Source organism: Ambystoma mexicanum, chromosome 10 (genome assembly GCF_040938575.1).
Source record: "Ambystoma mexicanum isolate Mex_15411 chromosome 10, UKY_AmexF1_1, whole genome shotgun sequence".
In the NCBI taxonomy this organism is placed as follows: Eukaryota; Metazoa; Chordata; class Amphibia; order Caudata; family Ambystomatidae; genus Ambystoma; species Ambystoma mexicanum.
The window spans coordinates 232,690,237-232,709,552 of NC_090932.1; the positions used below are offsets into that span (position 1 = coordinate 232,690,237).

At 48.9% G+C, this 19,316-nt stretch overlaps 1 protein-coding gene across 1 annotated transcript in view; it reads right to left on the reverse strand.

Moving 5' to 3' along the window:
• Positions 1 to 19,316, reverse strand: part of PHYHIP (phytanoyl-CoA 2-hydroxylase interacting protein) — a 470,429-nt gene that overhangs the window by 253,245 nt on the left and 197,868 nt on the right. The window contains exon 2 of the mRNA XM_069617750.1: positions 11,329 to 11,504. Within this exon, the coding sequence (XP_069473851.1) occupies positions 11,329 to 11,493 (165 nt within the window). The 5' untranslated portion in view covers positions 11,494 to 11,504. The remainder of the gene's footprint in view (positions 1 to 11,328; positions 11,505 to 19,316) is intronic.

Sequence of the window (19,316 nt, forward strand, 5' to 3'; positions counted from 1 at the left end):
ATACTCCATCTCCTCCCATTACTCGTCACTATATGTCCCGTGACCACAGCATCCCGATCATTGAAAGAAAATACTTAAACAAGATGGCCACTGCAGAGCTGGAAGGCGGGGCTCCAAAGCAGAGACCCTCTTCCATTTCCATGGTGGCCCAGCAGGGAACCAGAGCGAAGTGGAGGTGGCGGGTGCCGCTGCCGCAGTAAGCAGGTAAGTGGGCCAGGGGGGGGGGTTGGAGGGACAGGGAAATGGGTTGGAAGGCAGGATGGGTGGGAAGATGGCAGGGCAAGCAGCCATCACAGTGCTTGTAACGCGGGCTTGGATCGTGGGATTCAGCCCACGATCCAGGCAACCTGATTGGTTGCTCTCCCTGCCCTGGACGCTAATTTGCATTTTGGTCTTCTCCATTGTTAATGAAGTTCGACAAGTACCAGTGGCAAATAAATAATAAAAATGGATGACCAACTTCCACCCAACATGGAAAAACTGAGACCTCTGATTTATCCAATCCTGAGACAGTGGCACAACAAGGTTAGAATGGGCCCCAAAGCGAACAATGAAGAGCGGAGTCCTACAGGCACTATGAGCACCCTTCTGCTGGTCAACTCAACACCTCATGACACCACCCCCATTACTATGCACACAAATATTCCATCAAAACATGGCATAGGCAGTTCACTGAGGGGCTTTGGCACCTGATGGGGGCATTCACCCAAGGGCAACTAATGATGTTACCGTGCAGTGCCAGCTTAGGGTTACAAGATGACAGAAACATTTTGTCCCAAACGGGGCCATGTCAACCTTTTGGGCTATTTCACCCCAATCAGTGTTTGTGAAAAGGTGTTCAATGAACAAGCAAGTAAGCAAGTGCATCTACGAGAACATACATATACCCAATACAATATAACCGTGTGTGCCAGTAACACGACTGGATGTACAGCAGGTAGATAGATACTGGTTACCTGTTGCCTTCGCTGCTGCAGACAAAAGGTCTTTAATTTTATGACAGGAGACTTAACATTGGTTGCAAATACTGGGTGAGGATATAGACTGGCCCTCACTGTCCTATGATCTCCTTAGAATTCTTGATCCAGGAATGATCATGTCATCAGACTAACTGTCCAGATTTCTCATGCGTGTCCTCACTCTCCTCAGCAGGATCTGCCCTGGATGCAGAAGCACCTGCTATTTCCGATGTCTCATTTCATGCCCATCTCTCCCACATGGTTCTGGCTTTAGACGTATTGTTTCCTCACTCTGCCCCACTCTCCCTCACTGTTTAGCAGTTCATCTTCCACTCCTGGTCGCCTCAGTTCTCATCATTCCCTTCTCTGCCTGCCCTTCAACGGCAGCCACGCCCCCCCTCCATGTGTCTCTGGAGACCCTGGGTGCTGACCATCCACTACAGGGGCATCATTGCTGCACCCAACACCCTCTTGCCTGGAGGCCTGGCACTTGGCACATCTCTTGCTTCTGAGATAGCAACCTTGCAGAGGCGTAGCCAGAATTGTCTAACAAGTAGGGCTTTAAGCTAATGTAGTTGGAACCACTGCAGTGACATTAACATCTGTAAATGCCCACACAGTGCTACTGAGTGCGCCTCTGGAACCTTGTCCTACACCCGCTGCTCTCCACTGCAAAGAGAGGCCAGCCTGGAGCCGGACTCCTCGCAGCCGAAGATCCGAGTCTGGCAAACCCTGACCAGCATCACCCCACCAAGCTGGCAGAGCCCTGGGGCCGTCTTTCATTGTGGGAGTCACAACGGCCATCTTTCAACATCGTTTCCCCCGACCAGCTGGCCAATCCCTGGAACCGTGCCTTCTTTGGGGGATCGGAATCGCCGCTTGCCAGACCCAAACCCCACACCAAAAGCCACCTCTGCCCTTGCGGCCACTGGATGAGTGGCACGCGGACCACAGGCGTGCGTTGTTGGCCTCAGTACTTCCTACTTACCTGCAGGTTGTATTTTTAGGAATCAGACTTTGTAGTTTGAGTGTACTTACCACTTGTGGTGCCCTCTTCTGCCTATAGGGATTCAATGGCTGTATAGTCCCATCCGTAAAAGGGCCTTCCCTGAACGTGGGCGATGGAGACCTGGTTGGACATTTCTTCCGGGGGAGCCCACAGTGAGCTGGTTTTGGGAGTTACCCCTTTCTTTCTGGAAAACCTGTTTTTCACTCTGTCATGTGTGTTGACTCTTTATAAACATACCCGTTGGCTTTAACCAAGTCTTGTTGCAGGGGACCTTTGGGCTTCCTCCAGCCAAGACTCATCTATGGAATACTTCATTAGAACATTGGCCCTTGAACTATCTGGCTGCAAGTTTTCATTTGCTTTTGCTTTTCATCACTATTTAAAAATCCTTGTAACTGTAAAGTGGTATCTAGCCCACCTTTCTACTGCCTATTGTGTATATATATCGATATGTGTAGATAACTGTGCAAATACTTTGTAGTATCCTTGACCTTTACTTGCATGTCTCTGGCCTAGTAAACAGTAGATTTTATTTCCTCTGTGTGGGCCTCCAATACCTGACAGCGTCTATGTGTTTTTAACCGTGCCTCTATGCAAACTCCTGATGTCCCAAGTCTAAGCCTAACTGCTCAGACTCCTCTACCCACAGGTCGTTTGATTCGACTCGAGTGTGAAAAACCCTTCCTAATCCTCTAGGAGGGACGCTCAGAATCACACCACAGTGATGCTTCTGAACCCTCCTCCTAAAAGGAGGACACACAACTTTTTCTTTTCAATGTGTCTCCAAAAAAACGGACCTATTTTACCAATAAGTGAGCTCAGAAATATATAAAAGTTAGTGTTTCGATACCTTTTTTGTAAAATGATTCAAAAGAAAATCATACTGTGTGTGTGACATTTTCGAACCAGACTAACAAGCTGTTGAACAGCAAAATACTGCACATTGCCCCTGTGGAAATGGCGAACTGGGATGGGTGAATGCTGTCAGTACCAGGGTAGGAGTGGATGTCGCACTGCTGCCGGACAGCGAGGCTGCCATCAGAATGTAACGAGTCAGGGAACCGCATTGGTCAGAGGCTTGAACGCATCCGGCCGCTTCTCTTTTTTGTGCTCCCTCTTGTTTCTAGGTCCTGGACCAATCAACCTCTTTTTGTATCCCCCACCAATGGGAGCCTTTGGTGGGTGAAGCCTGTGCATCTCACTCATCTGTGGATCTCACTCACCTGTGTATCTCACTCATCTGTGCTCATGCATCTCATCAGTTGGAGCATGTGCATCTTGTTTAAAGGGTATTACCCAAATTAACCTTTTACAATTGACCTTTTGCACAATTGACCTAATTATAGGGGTCCTAATTGACCTTCTGCACAATTGACCTTTATATTATTTTAGTTATTTTATATATGTATTGGGTTGGTTTGGATTATAAATAATATAAGGGGATTGGGTGGGAGGTTTCAGGGGGTTTTGGATTGGGTAAGGGGTTGTGGGGGGTTTCCCCCGCATATATGTCCTAATTGACCTTCTAAATTAGGTCAATTCTCCCGAGGTCAAGTCTCCCGAGGTCAATTGTGAAAAGGTCAATTAGTATACAACCGGTTAAAGCTGCTTGGGTATTTCACTTAAATCAGCGTATGAATTTGATCATAAGAGTATGTATATCTCAAAGTAAAATGGCAACCTGTGCAGCCTGCAGGTCCCAGTCCCCAATCTACGCGAGGCTGTTTCAGGCTTTCAATGTTCCCAGCTACACAAAGTGTGTGCCCTTGACTTTAACTGGAGGTAATTATAACAGTTACAATCTCCCTTGACCCATTAATAGACAAAGGGCCTCGTTACGAGTTTGGAGGTAGCCATGGTGCTATTAGCGCCATGGCTGCCTCCAAAATCGTGTCCGGGTCCGGGTTCTGTGAATGAGGAATTACCAGGTCATTCCAACCTTGGAGGACCCGGTAATTCCTCATTCACAAAACCAATCCCCATTCCCATTTGAGCCCCCATAGGGCTCAATGGGAATGGGGATGGAGCTAATAACGGGCCCGTTAATAACGGGCCTGTTATTAGCTCCTTGGTCCCCTTGCGGGACCCGCAAAGGACGTCTGGTCTGACCAGACGTTCTGTGCGGGTCCCGCAAGGGAACCTCTTAATAGGGCGGAATGGGTTTACTGGCACCGGCATTACCAGTGCCGGTAAACCCATTCCGCCAGCCTCGTAATGAGGCCCAAAGTGTGTGCCCTTGACTTTAACTGGAGATAAGTATATCAGTTGCAATCTCCATTGACCCATTATATGTAATGCCATAGAATATTTCATGCCTAAAATAGTTTTAGAAGAAATCATAGATGACATTCAAAATTAACAGCATTGTACTCTTGGGGCCTCATTACGAGTATGGAGGTAGCCATGATGCTATTAGCGCCATGGCTGCCTCCATACCGGGCTCCAATACCGGGTTCCTTCAATGGGGAATTACCGGGTCATTCCAACATTGGAGAACCCGGTAAATCCTCCTTGAAGGAACCATTCCCCATTCCCATTTGAGCCCCCATAGGGCTCAATGGGAACGGGGAGGGAGGTAATAACGGGCACGTTACTAATGGCCCGTTATTAGCTCCCTCTTCCCATCGCGGGACCCGGAAATGACGTCTGGGTTTACCAGATGTCTGTTCCGGGTCCCGCAAAGGAAACCTCGTACTAGGCACTCCCGCAATGAAGGGTGCTGGTTCCGTACCGGCACCCTTCATTACGGGAGCGCCAAGGTTATAATGGGGCCCTTATTTCTGCTGCCAACACGTCCAATTTGTCAACAGATTCAAAATATATCACCTATTGGGACACCCACAGGCTCACTCGGAGCTTTGTGGGTGCGGTAAATATACAGACAAAGCTGCTCTAACTGGATATTTATTGTGCCATACAGGCATTTTCAGAAACCAATGTCACAGCAGTTAAGTGGGTGCACTGATGGAGTGCACGTGCCAATGCATACACAGTCAACGTTTTAAAGTTTGATTATTAAATTATTGACACGAGTTATAAGACCCAACTATATTCAGAAACATTGATTCACATGCTAAAAACTGTGTGTCACTTCTGTAGCCTATTCCTGTCACTTTGGGTGATACAGTCCCAGCCAATGACATTCGTCCTCCTAAGATCCACCCCTGGTGGCCATCTTCAGATTTTTACCGCACTTTTTTGTTTTGGGAGTCATCATATTTCGCTCCTCTAAATCGATAACTTTTCATCTTTTTCCTATTTTTGTTGTGTTACATTAAAGGTTCTTATACTGCACACTGTCACCAACTGTGTGTTTTCTTGGCGCTTAGATTGATCTGTAAAGCAAAGTGGAGAGGGCGGGTTGGTTAGGAGGAATCAGCGGGAGAAAAGACCAAGAGAGCTGTAATGTGCTGTTGGCAGCTTCATTTCGGTTGACACCGTTTGCGGTGTGTTTCTGCCCTTTCTTTTTTCGTTGACTGGGGGCCACAGCACTCCCCATTGCACTATCCATTGTGATTACAATTACAGCTCCAATGTTGTGTGCATAAGTTTGGGTCCTCCCTAGGGCTATTCAGTGGTAGCACCTTTTCAACCTGTAGTGTTAAGACTATGTACCGCCCATATCCCTTCCCCTTTGCTTAACATGGTGTGCAGTCACCCTCTCCCTCACGGGTTCCCTCAGGGGTGAGGGGATGGCTCTCTGTGCCCTGCGGTCCGTCGTTCTGGGATCGAGACATCTCTCGCTTCCCCTATTCTTTAATTCCCCCTACCAGGGGACCAATGGAGCCGGTCCCCTCTCACCCCCCTGTTCCCGTTTTGACCCTCCATAGGGGATGGCACGTCCAGGTTTTCCTCCCATTCAGACGCCTCTTCTTCCCTGTAATGTGCTTCTTTACGGCCTCCTTTACCATCCACCTATTTATGTGCTCTTTTTCATGGTGCTTGTTTTTTGTTCATTCATTTTCAGCCCGTTTGGAGTTGAACAGCCAGGATTCTAGACGTTTTTTACATTTTTGATGGTCCTTCATGGTTCGTACATCTCTGCGGAGGTAGTTCCAATGTTTTACGGCTAAGCAAGAGAAGGCTTATTTGCCATGTTTTTTCCTCATGTATGGTTTTGGTACAAGGCGTATGTCATCGCTGGATCTTAGTGTTCTGTTTGACTGGAAGATGGTGATTATATTTTGTATGAACTCTGCTCCCAAGCCGTGGATTGCTCTGTGTGTTATGCACATTGTTTTGAAGGTGATTTCATTTTAGTTTGGGAGGCAATGTAGCATCCTTAGCGCTGGATTGATGTGGTCCCCTCATGAGAGTTTGAGGAGAAGTCTGGCTCCTGTGTTCTGTATACGTTGCAGTTTCTTCAGGAGATAGTCCGGCTTTCCGAGGTATAAGTTGTTTGCGTATTCTATCCGGGACACAATGAGGGAGATGATGGCCAGTATTTTTGTGCCTGAAGGAGAGGAATGGTAGAATCTTTTTGATCGTGTGTAGGAGCAAGGCACATTTATTTATTTTTGCGTATACTTGCGGGTCCAGTGTTAGATCATTGTCCATTAGGATTCCAGGTTTTTGACTACTTTGGATGGCATGTGTGCTGTTCCCAGTTCCGTGGACCATGGGATGTACTGGTTTCTTCCTTGGATGTTGAATGTAATCATGATTTCCGTCTTGTCTGGGTTGATTTTGATTTTGATTTTGTTAGTGTTCGTCCATTAGTAGAGTTCTTTGAGACAGTCTATTAATATTGCATTTTCATGTTGTTCATTGCCGAATTTGTACACGATTTGGGTACAGCTGCGTAATTGCAGCAGGTGAAGCTGTGTCTTTTGATGCGGTTGATAAGTGACGTTATATAGATGTTGAAGAGGAGTGGGATAACGAGGATCCTTGTGGTACTCCACAAGTGGTGTCTCACGGTGAGGATTTGAAAGGTTTCATCCATACTGTTTCTGTTCTTTCAGACAGGAAAGATTTGATCCAGAGCAGCGGTGTGTCGGTGATCCCTATTTTTCTTACAGTCTGTTGATGAGGATGTTATAGCTGACTGTGTCAAATACTGCAGAGAGGTCAGGGAGTATTAGTGCTGAGTTTGTGCTCGAATCTGCGGTGGTCTTTAGGCCGTCTCATATAGAGCAAAGTGTTGTTTCTGTCCCTCTAATGGGTCTGAAGCCAACTTGTGCCTCATCCAACAGTTGGCGTTTTTCTACATGTTCCAGTGTTTGTCCATATACAATGGTCTCTAATAGTTTTGCTGGATAGGGAATGTTGGAGATTGGTCTGTAGGTTGAGAGGTGTTCCACGTCGCCCGTTGTGTCCTTGAGAAGAAGTTTGATATATGCGGATTTGAACGCTCGCTGTACTTTCCCTGTTGCGAGTGATAGATGGAAGAGGTTTAGGTAGCATTCCGATGGCGTGCCTTGTGTTAGGATTGCTTTATAGATGCCTGGTGGGCAGGGGTCCATTGGCAAGCCTGCCTTGTTGCTTTTTTACCAAGCTGGGGAGCTTTTCTCTTGACATTTGGGTGAAGCTGGTCAGTTTGTTCTGTGTTCCCGCGATGGGTAGGGAGTGGTTCATGGTCTGGTTATTTGGTCTACTTTGAATGGTGCAGTGACATTTTATTCTTAAAATGATCTGCAAGATCATTGCATAATTATTTTGAAGGCCCCAGTATTGTATTGCATCCGGGTGTATTGCATCTCGTTTACAATGTTGAATAGTTCTTTCTGTGTGTTGGTGGCTTTTGTGTTCCGGTCGTAATATTTCTTTTTGGCTTTCTGAGTTTCCATTTTGATTTGTTTCTGAAGGATTATTCTTTTGGTTTGGTCGTAGTTTTTCCTCCATTCTTGTTCCAGTTTCCGGTTTATTTTTTCATTGTATTGAGGTGGGTGTGAACCATCTTGCCACAGCTTTCTTTCTTGATGGGATGAGGAGCTTTTCAGGGGAGATGCTGTCAATTATTTTGACAATCCCTTTCTGCATTATGTTCACCATTCTGTCCAGGTCGGTTGCGCCTAGGATTGATACCAGTGGTTTGGAAGATTCTAGTTGTTCTTCTAAGTTACTCGTTTTGATGGCATTCCAGTTTCTTGTCCAGATCGGTGGGTACTTTTGAGGCTGTTTGTATGTTTTTGCTGGTAGTTGGATCACAAACTGTTTGATGAGGTGGTCGCTCCATAGTATTTGTATTGGTGTAGCTGTTGAGATTCGTTTTTTTATTGGTGAAGGTTGCGTCCAGAGTGTGCCCTACCGTGTGTGTTGCTCCTTTCACCATCTGTCATAGTCTCATTATCTCAAGCTGCTTAGTTAGTGATTTCTGTGAATTTACGTTCTCTTCTTCGAACCATATGTTGTAGTGCCTGAGGATGATAAGGTGATCTTGTTTAATGGCCAGGTTCATGATGGCTTCAAGGTGTCTATGACTGTTGTGTTTTAGGATGGTGGTCTGTCGGTGAGTATCAATTTTATGGTTAGTTTGTGAGTCCAATGTCAGGCGGAGGATGAGGGATTCGCAGTTGGGGATGTTCAGTGGGTCAGCTGTTTTTATTTGTAGGTGTTCTTTGTAGACTACTGCAAGTCCTCTTCCTCATTTTCCGTTTCTGTTTGCCTAAATGCATTAGAAGTTGTCAGGCAGACAGCTGTGTAGTGTGACTTTGTAGTTGTCATCTAGCCAGGCTTCTGTGACGAATAGTATGTCAATTCTGCCGTTGCAGAAGAGGTCGTAGATCTCTGTTGTGTGTTTGCACATTGATCTTGCATTGATTAGATTGCAGTGTATCCTTTTCTTCAATGTGTACTGTTTTTTTCTTCCTTTTCGTCCTTGTGTGGTTTTATTGGTGATTTTCCTCATTATCCTCAGTATGTGGGTTGTGTTCTGTTAGGTCTGGTTCCTCATTGAGTAGATCGGTTAGGTTTTGTGTCAGGTCCAAGACTTCTTCTGTGCCCTCTTCTGTATACAGCTATTATTGCTGTGGGTCCTCTTGGGTTTTGGTGATGTATGGGGTGGAGGTGTTGTTTACCCTCTGTCTTTTTCCACATGTATAGGCGCGTTATAAATGCCATATCATATCATGTTTCTGTCCTTTTCATGAAGGGTGCTGCTATTCTGCTGCTCTGTGTAATATTTCTGATGGTTGTATGCAGCTCTGGTGAATGGGCCATAGCAAAGTAAGGTGTTAGGTAAAATGTTTGTGAAGAAATCCTCTTCAATTCTTCATTTCATCAGTCTCTGTTGTGACTAGCGACAGCGTGGACTGGTTGTCGTATGAGATCCAGTCCATCATCGGATCTCCAGTCTGTGTGAGGCTTCGGGCTTGACTTGGGCCTTCCACATGCACCATTGCAGATGCCGCGAGAAAGAGCCTCTTCAAGGCCTGCTCTAAATGCGGCATGAAAAACATATTCATGGAAGATCGCAATCTAAAATGCATCTACTGCCTGCATCCAGACCACGACGCAGACAGATGTTCCACCTGCCAGGCATTCTCCTCCAAGCCACAAAAGGACTGCCATAGACGGTTAGTGGTGTGAAGGTAGGGCCTCTGACTCGGCCTCTGGGCGAGGGAATGCCCAGGTTTGGTAGACACAGAAAGCATGCTCCATCTGGCAAGAGGTTGAGATCCTTTGAGGACACTTCCCTGGGGGAGATGCCTAAAAAGGCTAAGTCGTCCCATGCTCTGACCGTCGATGGGCCACACAAAGACCGGCCGTCGACACCCATTGGCCAGTGAGGCCGAGTCTACAAGCTGATCGTCGACACCAGCTACGAAGCATAAATCTTTGTTGCTCCCTGAAAAGCAAGCAGAAAATCTAAAATATTTTTGTACCCTCATTTATGTATGTCATGGTTACCAAAACCCTAGGCCTGTGCGCAAGGTGCTTAAGAACAGCAAGCCTGTCTAAGACATAGCCATGGTCAGACATCTGAGCCTTCGATAGTGTCATGTGTGAGGAACCTGAAGGCGTTCTCACTTCCTTCACCCCGATATCCTCATGTGGCCATGAAAGGGACATTGTTTTTGGATCTCAACCCTGGTGGTGGATATGCGAGGGAGGATCACCTGAGTAGAGGACACTTGGGGAATGGAAGGGGGTGTCCTTGGGTGAAACGCAGTATCCCCCCATTTCCATTCCATGATGAACTTTCAGTCCCAAAAGTATTAATGGGATATTGTTATCATTTTCGGTAATTCTGCCAGCGGTAATTCCGCCAAAAATGCCCCATGGAGTCCAGCGGACTCTCAGAAAATGGGGATTAACTCTGCCACTGACATTTGTAATCCAGCGGTAATTCCGCTTGACCAAACTGCAGTAAAGCTAATTCAGTTGGGTGGTATTCTGGCAGATTTACCACCGGAATACCGCACAATTGGTAATGAGGTCCTAATATTTACCACTAACTACACAATAGTTTATTTAAGATATTTTATTCAAACCCAATTGCTTATAATACATATATATTCTGCGTTACCTTTCTACAAATGCCAAATGAATACAAAACAGAATTCTTAGAAGTTCAGGACACTGTGAAGGAGTGATCTTATGATTTAAGTATATCCTATGTAGCGCCAACCCTGCATAATCAGTGAGAGTCTCCCCACTTTCATATTCCTATCTCAATATTAGGACCAATTCAAATCATTTTTAAAACATGAATAAAATCATTTTTTATCCTACAGATAATCTGGGTCTGATGGTAGAGCTCCCAAAATAGAGGAACATACCAACACATTCTGAACAATTATATTCAGAAGCACTATGAAGGAAATGGCAAAATGTTGTTAAATTGTGAAACATTTTATGTTTGATTTACCCTGATTGATTGATTACTTACACTTGTATAACATGACCTACACCCCAAAGGGGTACCCTAGAGAAGGCGTCCAGAATTTAAGATTTGCAGAGCACTCACAAATTCTGTCAACCGTATTGTCGATTATAGATATAGGGTGTACAGATTATAAGGCCAGGTATGTCTGCCCTGTATCTTTCAGGTGTCCCGCTCAGACCCACCTTCATCCTACCTGCCTTTCACACATCAGGCAAAGTTTGATAATAAACAAGTGAGACAGGCACACTCACCCCATCAATGTTCACTAGGGTCACACATCCCCCGGTGGTACCTTCATTACATAGAACACCACAGCAGAGCTTAAGTTGTCTAAACCTGTTTGGGGCACACAAGCCCATTGAATGCAGAAGTGGAGGCTTGTTCTATTAGACTCCATGGCAGATACAAACGTTCCTATACCCCTCACTCTCCTCTGTCTTATCACCCTCTCCTCCCTTTCCCCTTTCAACCCATTCCCACCGCCGGTCAGTCCACCGTCCTTCCCCACCACGCCCTGCCCCCACACTTACCCGATGCTTGAACTTGTTGGAGTTCTTGTTCTCCTTCTTGTTTAGGTCAATGAAGTAGTGGGAGACGCGGTCCAAGTCTCCCTGGTTCATAGCCCAGGCGATTCGGAAGGAATCGCAGGTGATATCACTGATGTGGATGCTGTGAGGGGTGGAAAGGGTCGCCATCCTCTGAGATCCTGCAGCACAGGAGGCAATAGACCATAATAAAATTACAAGAGCAGTATCAGGCCCCAGGAAAAGGTTGCTGTGGGACTAAAAGGCGCCAAGTCACAGATGCAATAACAGGATCCAGAAGCAGTAACAAGATAAAATAATAGGAGCAAAGACAATATGAAAGACCTTAGATTAGAAGAAGGGGTTATGATATGATATGATAAATCATTTATAACGCGCCTGTACACAAGGGTTGCTTGAAATGACGGAAGCCCAGAAAATTGAATCTGGCAATCACAGAGCCGAGAACAGAAGACTACGAAAATCACAGAGCCCAGGAACAAGAAGCAGGAGCAGAGATGATCAGAAACATTGAAAAGGGTGACAGAAGGATGGCAACAGGAGTACAGAATGAGGGCACAGCTATGGAAGCAATGATTAGCGTGGGCCTCTAAGATGGCAGCATAAAGGATTCATATGATATTATCCGAGCTGTGCGCAATTGTTTTATGACTGAATGACAGCATCCCCTGAATGTATCCCCCTATATGAGAACTGTCATACCACATCAGACAATCGCATGACATCTGACAGGTGCATGCTAGCCCCTGACAATTCTTTGACACCATCTGACAACTGCATCACTTCTGGCAATGTTATGACAAAATCTGGCACACTGTATGCTAGCATGTAGCGACGACATGGCAAGATCGCGCCAGGACCATCAACCCACTGCTGGAAGAATAAGAATAGCAGCACCCGAATAAAATAACCTCAAAATAATGACCCAAGTCCTTTTTAAGGGACTAAAACTAACACTCAACACACAGAGACGAGTGGTTGCCAAATTTCCCAAGCTTAGATCATCTTCGTTTACATTCTGAAATCAGGGCGAGGAGAGCCAAATCATTAACCCACAGTTCCCTCGGGGACCAGCAACCATTAGCTCTCCAGATGTTTTGGACTGCAACTCCCATCAACACTAGTCAGTATAGTCAATGGTGAGGGGGATCATGGGGTTGTACTCCAAAACATCTGGGAAGCTGGAGGTTGAGACACTGCCGTAAACGCAGCTCATGCTTCCTCCACCTGCTGCTGCTGCGTGTTGTTGTTTTTCCGAAGCATACTGGGCGTCCCTAAAGTGTTTTGGTGTATTTTCGTGGCACAATTCAAATGGACCCAATCCTTTCTCTGTCCTCGGAGTTAAACATGACAACAGAGATACACACGGTTTAGATCACAGGAAGTCAGCATCTAAGCGTGGTTCTGCCTGGTGTTTCACCTACATTTTTACAATAGTATGATGTTCTCTACCGGAGCCTGGCCAGGCCTGTCTCGCTAACCCTTATTTGGCTAAATGCACACACACATTGTACTATTGCTCTGTAACCGCAAACATTCTGGACTTCGGTCCTCAAGGGCGTTCCCACCACAAGCACATTGAGACTATAATAATGGTAAAATGCGCTATATAAATGACAAGTATGTATTGTTCTTTCATCTACCAGAGGTCCCTCCCCCAGTCTGCCCCTCCCCCCCACCCTTCCCTTCCTCCTGCAAACATAAATTTGTGAAAATGGGGGTCATTACAAGTTGGGCGGTAAGGGATCCCGGGCACCGGTAAGGAGACCGGTGCCGGTAATCCCTTACCGCCCAATTCCGAGGTCCCTTAATGGGAACCGTAAAGGACGTCTGGTCTGACCACACGTCCTTTACGGGTCGCGCTAAGGGACCAGGGCGCTAATAACAAGCCTGCTATTCGCGAGCCCGTTATTAGCACCCTCCCCATTCCCATTGAGCCCTATGGGGGCTCAAATGCGAATGGGGAATGGTTGGTTCAATGGGGAACTTACCAGTCCCTCCAGGGTCGGAATGCACCGGTAAGTCCCCATTGAACCAGACCGGTGACGGACCCGGTATTGGAGGCAGCCATGGCGCAAATAGCGCCATGGCTACCTCCAATCTCGGAATGAGGCCCTATGATTATTATACGACCAGAATGTTTAGCATTAAAATGTTGCAGATGAATAGGTGAGAGCACTGGCGCCAGCATGGGCACTTGCCCAGGGAATCTTGTTTGAGTGATGACGGAGGCGGGCATACAGTGCATTGGTCCTCCTCCCGAGGGGCAAGCATGAGAGACCTTTCATAGTGTCTTTGCAGCAGGCAGCTGTCATCTCTCAGTCGCCCTGGCATCAGCCTGTTGCTAGAGTTGCCCACTGCACATTACTTGCGATAGAGTGCACACATACAATACAGCGGGGAGTAGATGTGAAGTCTGTTAAATCCGCTCCTTTTCAAAGACTCAACTCTTTTGTAGCCACGTGTTCTATTCCCAGCATGGCGCTCATTGGCACTGCACGCAGATTTGACATTTAGGATGAAAAACCCAACAGTGCTGTGCTTTGGCCGTCTAAAAAGTGGTCCACTTATTGTTAAATGCTCCGGAGAGGCCGGGCCTTACCTTTGCACACAAACAATAACTGCACACAGAGCCAGCTAGTGAGTGTAAGTAACTAGCGAGCGGGAAGCTGCTCGCCCTTTTTATATAGTATTTCACGTGATCACAGCCGGCTCTGTGGGCGACGTGCTGTGATCACTCAAACCACAACGCATGGCAGCACAGAGGCGTGCTTTAGTCACAACATCCCATGCCAAGGGTAGGAACACAAAATGTCAACATAAACTTTTATAACCTCGATACGACTCATGCGTCGCTAGCCCTGGCCACTCGCACTTCTGCGTTGGCTGGCACAGGCCTTCTTTGCCCTCTTTTTCTGTCTTTTCCGCTCTGCCGCCCATAGGTCGCTTGCTGGTGGTCTCGGTAGCTGCTCTGACAGGAAGAACACATCTTCGGTATAATAGTCATACTTGACTGAGGCTACTACTTCATTGTCGTTTCCGCGTTCTCTTACGTCCTCCTCTGGCCAGTTGGCATCCTCCAGGATGAGTGCCATATTGGTTGCTATTTTGGCTCGCCTGTTTCTCCGTGGCTCAGGCTCGCTGGCCCCGGTAATTGACGCCCAGGAGGTCTTGCATAAGTTGGTCTGCCTTGTGGCACCTACCACACTGCCTCCCCAGCGCCGGACATGACCCTAGATGCAGGAAACTTCCCCGTTCACAAAATTCACAAAGTCTCTGGAGTGCCTCATCCTTGCCTTTCCTTGCCTTGGCTCCACTTCCAACACCTGTCACCGGAGCGGCCTTCTTGCTTGGTGTCCTGACAGCATGCACTCCCTCCACTTGCAGCCCTTTCATTGCCACCCTCCACCTGGACCACACCTCGGCATGTTCTTGGGGTCATGCAAATTTGAGGATTCGCTCCATAGGAATTCCTGTCTCCTTCAGGATCTGGGTGTGCAGTTTGCTGGGCCAACATTTTTGTAGTACCTGGGCCGTAAAATCTCCCTCTTCATCAACAAATGCACGTGTTGCTGCTAGCTGGCGCAGACGGGTCTAGAACCTGTTGATTGTCTCAGCGGACTCAGATCTGGAATTGTTCGCAGTCAATATTGACCATTTGGGCAAAGTAGTTGGATAGCGCCCTCCCACGGCTTGACATGACCCATCACCTTGAGGCAGCACCCTGTACAGCTTGTGGACCTCACTCCCTGCGTAGAACAGCAGGAGTATCTTCTTTTTCACATTGTCCATTACTTCGGCCACTTCGAAGAACATGTCCAGCCTCTCCAGACAGTGCGTCCAGCTGTGGCAGAGAGTCGCTGGATTCGCCTTCATGTCAAACTCCGGCACTGGGTGGCTGTGAAACAACGTGTTTGCTGGCTGCACTGTTGTGTTTGGGGGTTGGAAATCCCTGGGGTTGTGTGTCCGGCGTTTTGGCCAATCGGCACCTCTGCCACTGCTGGCAAACCTGGTGCCTCGCTCCATGATGGGCCCTTGCTGTCCTTCTTACTGCACCAGCATAACCCCTGGGATCCCATGTTAACCCTGCCACACAAGCACCCTTTTTGAGGGCCGCTGCAGATGAGGCAAAGGTATTGGAGTCCCGTCTCCAACTGACTGCGCTGGGTTGAACTGTGTTTCCACTAGACTGTCCCTTCCCTTTTGTGAGAGGGTCGCAGTGCCAATCACAAGTAGATGGACGATGATTCTGTGCCCCTTTTATTACCAAGACAGTTGATGGGCACTGGTGTAGGGCCCCCTTGATAACACAGATAGCTGGTGGTCACTGTTGTTGGGCCCCCTTGACACCACAGATAGCTGGCGGGCACTGGTGTTGGGCCCCCTTAGTGGTACGGCAGTGTGTCTCACCAAAGTCCTCCCGGGACCCCGACTGGCCTGTGTTGCCGGCCTGCCATATAGGCGTGATGGTAGCTGGTCTCCTGTCAGCAGCCTTGGCCTGCTGCAAGCTTTCCCCTCAGGACGTTGCAAGGGGTGCGATCCACACCGCCTTCCTTATTTTTAGGCTGCGTACTCCTCATTTCCTTCTCCTGCACTCCACTGCTGAGTGGCTCCTCCAGGCAGGAGTGCAGGCTGCCCGGGAATGGCCAATGGGAGTCCTCTGCAGTCGCCCGCTGCGGGCGGCCAGCTCACCACGCCCACCTTGCTGATTTTTTTTTGTCTTGAGAGCCCGTTCCTCTCTGTGCTCCGGTCTAGCTACCTGTGTCATGTGCCCGTTCCGGGCCCTCGTCGGGGATGCGGACGGTCCGCCGCAGGCCTGCTGCGAGAGGTACGCAGCTCTCTCTTGGCACCTCTGTACCGAGGACGCAACACACGTGCCAGTGAGACCGGCCACGCAGCAGGACATGCCTGTGGTCAGGAGCCCTACACACAAGGGGCCAGACAGAGTATGCATGCGCCGGGGGAGCCAGCCCACACGCGGGTACTTATAAACCCTATATCGAGGCGTCCTGGTTACCTTGCACAAAGAGTTTTAGGACCCTTTGAATTAAAAGGATCTTCACACGTTTTTAGCTGTGGTTTCTACAAGTGTGTTTTTATTTACATTGAAACATAGTCTAGACACATTGGGCCTCATCACGACTTGGGCGGTAACGGTAACGCTATTAGCGTGGGCGGCATTAGCCCTACCGCCGAACTCCCCGGTGGTAATACCGCCGGATCACGAGTTCGGCAGTAATGTCAATCCCCATTCCCCATTGAGCCCATTCGGGAATGCCCCATTCCCCATTGGGCCCAATGGGGAAATTTCACGCTAATACCGCCGGCGGATTTCCCGCCGGCGGTAATAGCACAAATTTTTGGCGGATTTCCCCCCAGCTCAGAGCTGGGGAGAAATCCGCCGAAGTCCTGCTTTGGCGGACCCTTAAATCCGGCGGTAATAGCGCTACCGTCGGATTTAAGGGTTACCGCTGAAGTCGTGATGAGGCCCATTGTCTGCACAGTGAAGGTCAGTCGACACGTGTTTCAACCCCAGAGGGTCTTTTTCAAGGCAGATTGGTAAGGTGAATGGGATCAATTCCGTGAGGTTGTCAAGACCAATGGCAGAAGTCATCCAATATGCTATGTGTCACCAGACGCAACAAACAGAATCAACAGGCATCAGCCTGAATGACCCATAGCATATTGGATGACTTCTGCCATTGGCCTTGACAACCTCATGGAATTGATCCCATTCACCTTACCAATCTGCCTTGATAAAGACCCTCCGGGGTTGAAACACGTGTCGGCTGACCTTCACTGTGCAGAAAATGTGTCTAGACTATGTTTCAATGTAAATAGAAACACACTTGTAGGAACCACAGCTAAAAACCGTGTGAAGATCATTTTAATTCAAAGGGTCCTAATACTCTTCTTGCAAGGTAACCAGGACGTCTCGATAAACTCCTTTCTCAAGAGGTATTGGGTTTGCCTCTTCCAACCTGTGATCTTGCAGAACCTGATAGAATGCAAGCAAACTACTCACTGAGCTCAGCACAAGAGTGTTCATTACCTAGAACCCAACTTTCTTCTCTACTTATAAACCCTTGTCGCCAATTGGTAAGGTCTCCGTGGAGGGCGGGCCCTACTCTTGCACACAAACAGTAACTGCACACAGAGCCAGCTAGTGAGTGTAAATAACTAGCGAGCGGGAAGCCTCCCGCCCTTTTCATTCAGCACTTCACGTGATCACAGCTGCCCCTGTGGGCGACGTGCTGTGATCACTCACACTACAACACGTGACAGCACAGAGGCGTGCTTTAGTCACACTTATAATTAAGCCGAGCGAGGCAATGGCCCCTCTGAAGTAGCAATGTTCTGGCTCTTTCCGGCAGGAGGGTTAAAAGCAGTGCTTAACACTTTACAGCTCCTGCACCTATTATTTAAATTGCTTCCTGTCCTGGGCAGCCCTCTGCTGAAGGAAGTGACAATGAGGAAGGGAGCACGAGCTGCTGCTTGGCTTCTCACCCACGCCCCTCCCCCAGGCAGAGCTGGTGGAGTAGGATCCAGCGCTTCTTAAACAGAGAAATGGTGGCAACCGAAGATCAATGAGCAGAAGATGGGCAGGTGTTCTGGTCAGAGGGGCAGGGGTTCTGGTCAGAGGGGCAGGGGATCTGGTCAGGTGGGTAGGTGTTCTGGTCAGAGGGACAGGGGTTCTGGTCAGGTGGGCAATGGTTCTGGTCAGATGGGCAGGTTTTCTGGTCAGAGGGGCAGGGGTTCTGGTCAGAGGGGCAGGGGTTCTGGTCAGAGGGGCAGGGGTTCTGATCAGGTCGGCAGGGGTTCTGGTCAGGTGGGCAGGGGTACTGGTCAGATGGGCAGGTGTTCTGGTCAGGTGGGCAGGGGGTCTGGTCAGATGGGCAGGTGTTCTGGTCAGAGGGGGAGGGGTTCTGGTCAGGTGGGCAGGGGTTCTGGTCAGATGGGCAGGGGTTCTGGTCAGAAGGGCAGGGGTTCTGGTCAGAGGGACAGGGGTTTAGGTCAGGTGGGCAGGGGTTCAGGTCAGATGGGCAGGGGTTCTGGTCAGAGGGACAAGGGTTCTGGTCAGAGGGACAAGGGTTCTGGTCAGAAGGACAGGGGGTCTGGTCAGAGGGACAGGGGGTCTGGTAAGAGGGATGGGTTCTGGTCAGACGGGCAGGGCGTTATGGTCAGAGGGACAGGGGTTCTGGTCAAGTGGAAAAGGGTTATGGTCAGAGGGCAGGGGTTCTGGTCAGAGAGACATGGTTTCTGTTCAGGTAGACAGGGGTTCTGGTCAAAGGGACAGGGGTTCTGGTCAAAGGGACAGGGGTTCTGGTCAGGTGGGCAGGGGTTCTAGTCAAGTGGGCAAGGGTTCTGGTCAGAGGGACAGGGTTTCTGGTCAGGTGGGCAGGGGTTTTGATCATAGGGACAGGGGCTATGGTCAGGTGGGCAGGGGTTCTGGTCATAGGGCCAGGGGTTCTGGTCAGGGGGACAGGGGTTCTGGTCAGGGGGACAGGGGTTCGAGTCAGGTGGGCAGAGGTTCTGGTCAGGTGGGCAGGGGTTCTGGTCATACGGACAGGGGTTCTGGTCAGGGGGACAGGGGTTCTGGTCAGGGGGACAGGGGTTCGAGTCAGGTGGGCAGAGGTTCTGGTCAGGTGGGCAGGGGTTCTGGTCAGGTGGGCAGGGGTTCCTGTCAGAGGGACAGGGGTTCTGGTCAGGGGGCCAGGGGTTCTGGCCAGGTGAGCAGGGGTTCTGGTCAAAGGGACAGGGTTCTGGTCAGGTGGGGAGGGGTTCTGGTCAAGTGGGCAAGGGTTCTGGTGAGAGTGAGAGGGGTTCTGGTCAGGTGGGCAGGGGTTCTGGTCAGAGGGACAGGGGTTCTGGTCAAGTGGGCAAGGGTTCTGGCAAGAGGGACAGGGGTTCTGGTCAGGTGGGCAGGGTTTCTGGTCAAAGGGACAGGGGTTCTGGTGAAGTGGGCAAGGGTT